General features: G+C 37.8%; 1 protein-coding gene across 3 annotated transcripts in view; it reads left to right on the top strand.

Annotated features, from left to right (window-relative positions):
* Positions 1–724: 724 nt before the first annotated feature.
* The window catches only part of CYTIP (cytohesin 1 interacting protein), a 64,191-nt gene continuing 53,550 nt past the window's right edge, over positions 725–11,365 (top strand). Inside the window, exons 1-3 of one of the 3 annotated variants that reach the window (XM_061200408.1) lie at positions 742–779; positions 1,413–1,461; positions 2,282–2,384. In XM_061200408.1, the coding sequence (XP_061056391.1) occupies positions 2,382–2,384 (3 nt within the window). In that variant the 5' untranslated portion in view covers positions 742–779; positions 1,413–1,461; positions 2,282–2,381. Of the gene's footprint in view, positions 780–1,412; positions 1,462–1,752; positions 1,792–2,281; positions 2,385–11,365 lie in introns of those variants that run through there. The other 2 variants (XM_061200399.1, XM_061200416.1) reach the window with 2 other exon arrangements.

Here is an 11,365-nt window from a genome sequence, read left to right as displayed (position 1 = left end):
TATAAGCTGCTTGGAATGATATTACTGAAATTAACCTTTCTTGTCTGCCTATAGTAATTCCACAAACTTGCAAGAGACACGTTGCTCACGGTAAAGCTTTGTTTATGGCATCTTAAAAGAAAGCACTTTGAACTGATATTCCCCAATCCCTATCATCATAATGAGATTTACATGTAAGTTAAGAAATTTTTCTTTTGTGTGTTTGCTCAGCACCTAGCACATTATAGGCATTCTGAAGGATGGAGCACATTCCATTAAACAATTTGGGCAAAAATAAAGTGTAAATAAGTGTGATAAGAAAAGTGTAGCCAGGTTCTTAGTGCCCTGATTGTGCAAACAAGAGGCCATAGACTAGCATAAGAGCCTGGAGGAGCACAGATCTTGGCTGCCTTGCTTGTTTCTCTACCGCCAGTGCCCTGCACATAGTAGGTACTCATTAAATATCTGTGGTCTAATGAAACAATGAATAGACTCCCTTTCCTCAAGACCTTGCTTGCAGTGGTTACCTTAAGGGCATAATAAAGTAGTAATTGCTCCATGACTACTTGGTCTTATGAGTTAATGTTTGCAAAGCACTTTGAACTTCTTGGGAAAAAGAATGGTGTTTTTTTTGGCACCATTTCATGTTTGCAGTGGCACCCAAATTATTCCTCCTCCTCTTCCTCCAGCTGCCCACGCTGTGCCCTCCCCCAGCTCTGTGCTGCACCAGGATCTCCCAGAAGGCAGCCACACCGCTCTCACTGCCTTCTCCCAGCTGTACCTCCAGCCCTGCAGGACAGGTAGGGACAGAGCAAATGCCAGAAAGATTTCTTTAAGACCTTGCAAGAGACTCTGGAAATAGGGAATTTGGGTTGATTTTAATAACACTTAGAGCAATTGATGCATAGAGGGATGCAGATTCTTGGTCAGCCATGGAAGAAGCTATTGGGACAGGCAGGTTGATCTGTGAGGATACATCAAACTAGATCCTGAAGGGGAGATAGAAGGTGTCAGAGAGGCAACTGGGAGCATATGCCAAAGCAGCTGGTTTCTAAAGTGTATATGATTTTAGACACACAATACAGAACCTTGACTAGTAACTGGCAGAAAATACTAGAGTTGTTTTTAGAAGGGACTCAATAAGACAAGATGTGTTTCTTTTACATGGGTAAAAATTTCAACTGTTATGATTACTTTCCCTATAATTTTTTAAAATATTTGATGATGAAAAACAGAGATTCTATCTCACAATAGATAATCATAGGCTGCAATGTTTTCCAATGTGTTTATTGCTATAAAAATTGCCTTGATTTTTAGAAACTCAGTAATTAAACAGTTCAAATGTGATTTGGGAAACAAAAGCTGTTTTCTATTAAGAATGGTTGTCCTTTATGAACAAATTCTAGAAGAAGAGTTTTTTTTTTCTTTTTCAGGTTACAATATATGAACTTTCAACTGATCACACACAGTGCATATCTCAAGGTAATTCAGGGAAAGCCGGTTACAGGTGCAGGATAACTAGAATGACTATCAGGGGCAGATCTTGCCTTAAAGGCAGGAACAGATCCTATTTTCCACAACTTTAAAATGACTTGTTTTCCAAACCAAATCATGATGTTTTCTGTGTGTGTGGAAAATTTTCCATGATGCATATTTATATGTTAGTTGCTGTATGCGTGCAAATTTGCTCTCTCTAGAAATTGTTTCTAGGGACTGGAAATGAATGTTATGTGGATAAAAGCTAACATGGTTTTCTATTGAAAAGATAGACCGTGTAAATGATGCCTGCTTTGCTTTAAAGGGAAAACTCAGGTAAGCCTGGTTTAGTTGAACAGCATGAAGTCAACCAAAAGTCTCAAATTTTGTTCAGAATAAATTATGGAAGTTCCTTCCAATTAAATTGCAATCATTATTAATCTGAAAACAAAAGCAAGGGGAATAAAATTTGTAGTTAGCTTACAGTAAGTAGCATTTGAAACTCTGAAAGCTTAGCATCCCCATAAAAGCCACATGTGAAACGTTTAGATGGGAGTGACTCCAGATAAGAAATGGTTTCTTTCTCCACTTAATTCATTATAGAATGAAGAACCCTGATTTTCCATTTGTACAGGGCTCAAGGATCACATAGGCATTACTGAATTTTTGTTGTTTCTGTCTTTGTAAGGTATTTGATACTAAACAGTTTGTCCATGTCCTGGAATAAATAGATGGGAACCCCCTTCAGGAAAGATGAGGAGGTTAGCATGAGTTAGGGTGAAATCGAATTTCCTTTTCAGAATGTCAGTGTCTTGTTGCATCGCAGGGGGCTGTAAATTCATCTACAGCAGACTAGAGGACACCTCATATGCTCTGGTGTGGAGACCAGGAGGGATCTCTGACTGAGATTTGCCAACTAAACTTCTATGGTAAGTTTGACTTTGAAATATGCGGTTGATTCTCATTATGTTCTTGTCTTTGATATGGGGGAGGGGAGGAAGCAAATGAGTTTTAATGAAGTGTTTTATAATAAGATAAATAAAATATTGACGGAATTATTTTTGGGAATTCCTTATTCAAGTGTTTAATGAGTAAGCTGGTTGGCTCTTTCTGGTTTATTTCCTAAATATTTTGGACTTCTTATTTTTACTAGGTCTCTCTTTTTTGTTGATATTCTCGTTACTATGTCTCTGCTACTTTTTCTGATAGCATATGGTCAGCAGATTTGATGACAGGGATGTCTTCTATCAAGGCAAAGGTTGAATTTGTAATATCCAGACAACTTTTGGTAGTAGTTAGAAAGGTCCAATAAAAAGAGGAGTGTGACGTTACTGCAAGAAGGGAAAAATAGAAGAGGCTGATTTAGAAAGTTGAAGGTTCTTATTAAGAGAAAAGAAAAGAGGGAATTGGTAAGAAGCCAAGTTTAAATTGGCTGAGTGCTAGAGCTCAAACACAATATTCTAATGATGAAGACAGGGTAAGGCAGCTAATGGAAATTTACCGTGTGTGTGTGTGTGTGTGTGTGTGTGTGTGTGTGTGTGTGTGTGTAAGAGACAGGGAGAGAAGACTTGCTTATTTTCTTATCTATATCCACGCTAGCCTTTCTGAGGACAGGGACTCTCTTCTTAGCTCTGTACAATCAGCAAAGAATGACAATTAAAAAACATATATTGATCACAAAAGGTATTTATTTTTGTAGCTGCTACAAAAAAACGTCCACAAACTAGTTGCTTTTATGTGCTTTCTGTGAGACAGGCCTGAATAAGGTAATCAGAGCTCAGGCAGAGGCAGCTGGAACTTAATCAAATAAGTTGTAGCCAAAAGGCGAGCTGTGAGCAGGAGATCACAGAGTATTCCCTCAAAGCCCCTTCAGGGTAGTCACGCTTCTGGGTTAGACCACCAGGGGTCAGGACATTGTCTCCAAGAAAGCTTTGTGGTTTTTTTGTTTTGTTTTGTTTTGTTTTTTATGGAATATCTTTTCCATCCCCTCACTTTCAGTCTGTATGTGTCCCTAGGTCTGAAGTGGGTCTCTTGTAGACAGCATATATATGGATCTTTTTTTTTTTTTAACATCTTTATTGGAGTATAATTGCTTTACAATGGTTTGTTAGTTTCTGCTTTATAACAAAGTGAATCAGCTATACATATACATATGTTCCCATATCTCTTCCCTCTTGCATCTCCCTCCCTCCCACCCTCCCTATCCCACCCTTCTAGGTGGTCACAAAGCACAGAGCTGATCTCCCTGTGCTATGCGGTTGCTTCCCACTAGCTATCTATTTTACGTTTGGTAGTGTATATATGTCCATGCCACTCTCTCACTTTGTCACAGCTTACCCTTCTCCCTCCCCATATCCTCAAGTCCATTCTCTAGTAGGTCTGTGTCTTTATTCCCGTCTTGCCACTAGGTTCTTCATGACCTTTTTTTTTTTTTCTTTCTTAGATTCCATATATATGTTAGCATACTGTATTTGTTTTTCTCTTTCTGGCTTACTTCACTCTGTATGACAGACTCTAACTCCATCCACCTCACTACAAATAACTCAATTTCATTTCTTTTTATGGCTGAGTAATATTCCATTGTATATATGTGCCACATCTTCTTTATCCATTCATCTGATGATGGACACTTAGGTCGCTTCCATGTCCTGGCTATTGTAAATAGAGCTGCAATGAACATTTTGGTACATGACTCTTTTTGATTTATGGTTTTCTCAGGGTATATGCCCAGTAGTGGGATTGCTGGGTCATATGGTAGTTCTATTTTTAGTTTTTTAAGGAACCTCCATACTCTTCTCCATAGTGGCTGTATCAATTTACATTCCCATGAACAGTGCAAGAGTGTTCCCTTTTCTCCACACCCTCTCCAGCATTTATTGTTTCTAGATTTTTTGATGATGGCCATTCTGACCGGTGTGAGATGATACCTCATTGTAGTTTTGATTTGCTTTTCTCTAATGATTAATGATGTTGAGCATTCTTTCATGTGTTTGTTGGCAATCTGTATATCTTCTTTGGAGAAATGTCTATTTAGGTCTTCTGCCCATTTTTGGACTGGGTTGTTTGTTTTTTTGTTATTGAGCTGCATGAGCTGCTTGTAAATTTTGGAGATTAATCCTTTGTCAGTTGCTTCATTTGCAAATATTTTCTCCCATTCTGAGGGTTGTCTTTTGGTCTTGTTTATAGTTTCCTTTGCTGTGCAAAAGCTTTTAAGTTTCATTAGGTCCCATTTGTTTATTTTTGGTTTTATTTCCATTTCTCTAGGAGCTGGGTCAAAAAGGATCTTGCTGTGATTTATGTCATAGAGTGTTCTGCCTATGTTTTTGTTAAAGGACACTTTTGGTGTCAAAGAAGAAAGACACAGGGCAGTGGATCTCAAACTTTTAAGAATGAAAAGTGTTCAAGGACTAGTTCCGGGTTGTCACTTCTAGTGATTTGGATTCAGGAAGTCATCAGTTGGGGTGGGACGGATATCCCTGGGAATCTTTACTTTGTAAAAGATGTAGGTGTTGGAGGACGTCACTTTTGAGAAAAAAGTGTCAGGTTTCTCTAGCTTGTTGATCTCATCACAGGACTGTTGGTTCAGAACCCACCAGCCGCCCGGCTCTGAGAGGGACTGAGCAACTTGGATGAAGAGGTCATCAATGCCTGTGCCACGCAGACAGGGTTTGAATCCCCTGTGGCTTTGCGCAAAGTGTTTTCCTTCTCTGAAATTCAGGTTCCTCCTTTTAGAAAGAGGAGAACCCTATTGTCTACCTCATGGATTTAAAGAAATAATGCAAAAAAAGCACTTAGCAGAGTGACTGGCACATAACAAAGCAATTACTAAACGTTACTTCTTGTGGTGGGGAGAGAAGGAAATGTCAGTAAGTCCTCTGAGGCCAGGAAAATGGTGTGCAGCAGACAGAGCAAGGCAGGACCAACCAGGAGGCTAGTTCTAAAGATAGATCCTAGGCCGGAAGATGAATAAACATGAGCTTGGGAGACAAACTTTCTCACCATTACAAATGTTTCCCAAGAATGGTAATGAACAACCCAGATGGCACAGTTAATTGGAATTATAGTTGATCCCCAAAAAGTATTTAAGTCAATAGTTTAATTGATTGTCCTCGGGAAAACCATTATAAGAACGTCTAAAAGGGAACAGAGTGAAATGCGTCAAATTCAGTGATTTGTTCATCTCTGCCCCCCACCCTACATAGAAGGATTAATGAATGAAGAGAAAAATGGTCAAAGGGAGGAAGGAAACAGGGACCGCAAATCAAATAGACTGTCATTAAATGAAATCCTTTTCTGGTAATTCAGTGGGATGTCAGGTGGTACTGAACCGGCTGGCTTGCTTGCATGTGGCTGCTGCCAGGTACTCTCCCAAGATGACGCATGAAGAGTAGAGGAAATGGGGCTGATACCTTAGTTAGGTGCCTTTCTTAAAAGACAAAGATGAAATTTATCAGCACTTGAATGTGTGCTACGGCTGAACCAGCCAACAAGTTAATAGATGAGGGATATGGACCGATGGGGGTGAGGTAGGATCAGACTGTCTGCAGGCAAATCATTTAGCTCTTTGGGCCTTACTTTCCTCTCTAAATGCCCTTCTAGGCCTGATACACTGTGATAAGGCATAGATGGTGGGTCAAATCCCAACACTTTAAACATTTTATTTTGCATTTTTCACACCTGGAAAGTAGTCCCTAACTAGGGTACCTAAGTTATCACCAAATGCTAGCTATTTTGAGGAATTTTGTTTACCCTGAACTATGAATTTTTTAGTGTTTTTTCCCCCATAAATCCAAATTTCAACTTAAATATGTTTTTACCAATGCTGTTAGTTCTCTGGATAAATAACTATGATAATAGAGAGTAATGATAAATAGTGAAGAAAAAAATAACAGAAGCCACTAGGTTTTGAACACCTATCATCTGACAGTTATTATGCTCATCACATTTCATCTTTCATCCTTATACTAACCTTGTTAAGTTGGCGTTATTGTGGCCATCTTCCATGAGAATTCTGACAGGTCACAGAGACAGCAAATAGCAGAGTCAGGATTTGAATCTAGGTCTTTCTGATTCCAAAACCCATGTTTCTACTCCTTTAATATACCATAAATCTGCTGTACTGAGTGCATTCATAATAATCCTGTATAGTTTCTCCTTGATTCAGAGTCTCCTAATTTTTATTCAGAAAGACACAGACATAGAGAATGGACTTGAGGACACGGGGAGGGGGGAAGGTTAAGCTGGGACAAAGTGAGAGGGTGGCATGGACTTATATATACTACCAAATATAATATAGATAGCTAGTGGGCAGCAGCCACATAGCACAGGGAGATCAGCTCGGTGCTTTGTGTCCACCTAGAGGGGTGGGATAGGGAGGGTGGGAGGGAGACGCAAGAGGGAGGAGATATGGAGATTTATGTGTATGTATAGCTGATTCACTTTGTTATAAAGCAGAAACTAACAAAAAAATATTTGGAGACTTGGAAAAATTATATATGTGTTTGAAATTAAAAAAAAGAAATACAATGCAAAGTGTGTTAGTGTCCTACTCCTTCACTTCACTTATGATCACTTTAGTGGAGCGTTTCTGTTCTTAACGGCAATATTATATTATTTTGTTTACGTTGAGTAAAGAGTTTACTGATGAGTCTGAACTTGCCTGAGGAGTCTGAACTTGAAGGAGATAGTGGCTCCAGTCATTAGTTATCCAACTTCTTTATCCCAATATTGGGGCCTTACAGGCCATATCTAGGGTAAGAGGAAAACTTGCCCTCAATAGCCTGTTACATTTGTGCACTCTAGGGGGCAAAAATTAATTGATATAAAATATAAGACTTCTTATCTGTGAAAGACATTATCAAGAGAATGAAGAGGCAAGACACAGACTGGGAGAAAATACTTATAAAAGACATATCTGGTAAAAGACTGTTATCCAAAATATACAAAGAACACTTAAAACTCAACGATAAGAAAATGAACAATCTGATTAGTAAATGTGCAAAAGATCCGAAACAGACACCTCATCAAAGAAGGTATACAGATGGCAAATAAACATTTGTAAAGATGCCCAACATCATCTCATTAGGGAATTGCAAATTGAAACAACAGTGAGATACACACCTATTTGAATGGTGAAAATACAAAACACTGACAACACTAAATGCTGGCCAGGATGTGGAGCCATAGGAACTCTTATTCATTGCTAATGGGAATACAAAATGATACAGTCACTCTGGAAGACAGTTTGACAGTTTCTTACAAAACTGAATATACTCTTACCATAGGATCCAATTGCACTCCTTGGTATTTACCCAAATGAGTTGAAAAATTGTATCCACATTATAACCTACACATGAATGTTTAAGCAGCTTTATTCATAATCACCAAAACTTGAAAGCAACCAAGATGTCCTTCAGTAGGTAAATAGATAAACTGTGGTATGTCCAGACAATGGAATATTATTCAGTACTAAAAAAATGAGCTAGCTCTCAAGCTATGAAAAGACACGGAAGAATCTTAACTATATATTACTAAGTGAAAGAAAGCAATCTGAAAAGGCTACAAAATGTATAATTCCAAATTTCAACTATATGATATCCTGGAAAAGGCAAAACTATGGAGACATTAAAAAGATCAGTGGTTGCCAAGGACTGGGGGGACAGAGATGAACCAGTGGAGAACAAAGGATTTTAGAGCAGTGAAATTTGTCTGTGTGATATTACAATGGTGAGTACATGTCATTGTATACTTACCAAAACCCATAGAATGTACAACACCCAAAGTGAACCCTAATGTGAACTCTGGACTTTGGGTGATAATGAGGTGTTAGTGTAGGTTCATCAGTGGTAACAAATACGCTGGTGTGGAATGTTGATGGGGGGGAGGCTGTGTGTGTATGAGGACAAGGGGTACATGAGAACTCTCTGCACTTTCTGTTCCATTTTGCTGTGAACCTAACACTACTGTAAAAGATAGTCTACTTAAACATTAATTTATATTGAAATATTATTATAAACAGTCATAGGTAGCCAAAGTAGAGAAGTCTGCTTTCTAAATGGATAACAGATTTTCCACTTTTGTGTGGGACTGAGGGATGCTTTGTTTTATGACTCCTTCCCTTGGACAGTGAATGTCTAGCAAATGATAGATGCATTCACTCTTCTGCCTCCTCTGTATTTTATGGTCATCGATACTGATCCTGAAATGACTAGGCAGCAGCACAGGTGGGTGAGTAGAGACCCTTCTTCCTGGAAGCCTTCTCTTTGATAGCGCAGCTACTTTCAAGGCCACAGAAAACTGCACCACACTTACTGTTCTGAATGATGTAACTCTACGGTGACTCATTATTACCTAAAAAAACCGGCAGTCCCCCAAATTTGGGATTCTGTTTTCCTAGAACATTCATTTCTGTGTTCACAATTTTAGTTGGTCTTTGAACCAGGTTAAAAGAAGCAGAGAAAGACAAAATTGAAGCTGGCAAATTTGACATGGTATAGCAGCTCTGAGAAATGTAGCCCCTTGGGCAAACTTCACATTTGCCTATTATGTTACTTTTTCACATTTAGCTATAGACACCCATTCTGTGCCTCAGTCTCTCAGACTACCTTCTATCAAAATAAGAGGTCGTGCCCAACTAATAAAGAGTTAATATTTGGAAATCTTCTAGCTAGGTGTTAAGAACATGTATTTCTTGATGGTGGTATGATAGGTGATTTAAAATTATATTTATGCATTTTCTGAAAAATGTTCTTATAATAGACATGCATTTTTTATTATCAGAAAAAATTAATCTATTTTCATTTGAAAATAAAGGTTATCTAAAAGAAAAACAGATAAAGGAGGTATGACAATTTTGAAAGATGAGGGTTACAAGAAGGACTTGCACTGCTAACATAGAACAATGACAACAGTAATAGCCAATACTTCTGTGGCACTTTCTACATGCCAAGCACTGTTCTAAGTTCTTTATTCTATTAATCAATTTACTCTTCATGACAGTCTCATGATGGAAGTAATATTGGTATGCCTATTTTACAGATAAGGAAACTGAGTCACAGAGAGGCCATAACTAGTCTGTTGTTAGATAGCTAGTAAGGGGTAGAGTTGAAATCTGAGAACAAGCACCAGTACCAGCTAAAGATCAGAGCTATTAATGTAATAAAGATAAATAAGATAGAATAATGAAAAGCTTAATAGGATAAATGAAGCACCATATATCAGTGAGACATGGGATGGGTAATTTAAAATGCTATTTTGGGGAAACATTATTTAGATTAAATAAATTCAGTTTAGCGAATCCCCCTAAAAATAATTACCCATTTTATTCTAAATAGATTAAAAAGTTAAGTCTAAATAGCTAAACCAAAATAACTTGGAAGAAATCTACTTTAATATTTATCTGATCTTTAGATGGAAAAGGATTTTCTAAACTTAAAAGCAATTAAGGAAATCACAGAGGAAAAGATTGATGGATAAAATTAAAAAGTTTCTGTATGTTTTAAACCAAATGAAAAGATAAACAACAACTAGCACATTAAAGAAATTGTGGTTTTTCATACGTATCTATAAGAAAATCACAAGAGGAAACAGAAATTGTTAACAAAATATGAAAAATACCTTCTTTTGTAATATAAGAAAGGCAAATTTTTCAGAAATTCAAATTAAAACAAAAATTAGGTAACAGTTTTCACAGAGCACATTTTAGCAAAGATTTTTAACTGATAATAATCAAAGTTGTCAGGAGTTCTACAGGATGGATGGACGATTTCATGTTGAAGCTTTCTGACAATAATTTAGCAACATCCGTCGAGAGCCTTAAAGACAGCCATATTTTTCAAACCAATATTTTTTCATATAAGGATTTGTCCTAAGAAAATGGTTATGTGGACAAAGATTTATGTTCACATTTTTATAACATCATTAATTTCTAATAGTGCAATATTAGAAACGATGTTTAATAAAATTGAATTTGTTGGTAATAAGTGGAAACTATGGTAGAGCTATAGGATGGACCATCACACCACAATTAAAATCATGTTGTGAATAGTTCTTAGTGAGAAAAGAAAACAGTTATTAGATAATGCTTTGTGTAATAAAAGAGGATATATAATTATTTATGCATAATTGCCTCATCTAGTTAAAATGAATAACAATAAAAAAAGGACTAGAAAGGTCATGATAAATGTCCATGATGATAATTGGTGACAGAAAGGATTTTTTTTTTTTAATTTATTTTATTTTTATTTTTGTCTGTGTTGGGTCTTCGTTGCTGCGCGCGGGCCTTCTCTAGTTGCGGCGAGCGGGGGCTACTCTTTGTTGCAGTGCGCAGGCTTCTCATTGCGATGGCTTCTCTTGTTGCAGAGCACAGGCTCTAGGTGCACGGGCTTCAGTAGTTGTGGCTCGTGAGCTCTAGAGCACAGGCTTAGTAGTTGTGGCACAAGGGCTTAGTTGCTCTGCAGCATGTGGGATCTTCCCGGACCAGGGCTTGAACCCGTGTCCCCTGCATTGGCAGGCGGATTCTCAACCACTGAGCCACGAGGGAAGCCCCGGAAAGGATTTTTATATTTTACAAACTGCCTAAAACAAACAGACATAATAATGAGGAAAATTATTTTAAGTAAGAAAAAAGAAATACAGGGTGCAATACAGAGACAAAGGAAAAAGGGGCAGATCATTGAAAATGGTGAAAGGCACATGGATATTATCTCAAATCTGATATCCTGGCAGAGCTGGAATGGAGCATAGAGCAAATAAATATGTTAGAACAATTAATGCTTTTGGCCAGCTCCTTCAGAGCACCGGAGTCCGTAGAACAACCACAAGGACAGACCTCTGCTTCTCGCTCAACCATTGGGAAGCCAATCCATCCCGTGGGATATGTTGATGAAAGTGTTTTCTTAAAACAAACTAG

The sequence above is a fragment of the Eubalaena glacialis genome, chromosome 1, assembly GCF_028564815.1.
Source record: "Eubalaena glacialis isolate mEubGla1 chromosome 1, mEubGla1.1.hap2.+ XY, whole genome shotgun sequence".
In the NCBI taxonomy this organism is placed as follows: domain Eukaryota; kingdom Metazoa; phylum Chordata; class Mammalia; order Artiodactyla; family Balaenidae; genus Eubalaena; species Eubalaena glacialis.
Note: the sequence above shows the minus strand (reverse complement) of the source record. Positions and strands in the feature narration are given on the sequence as shown.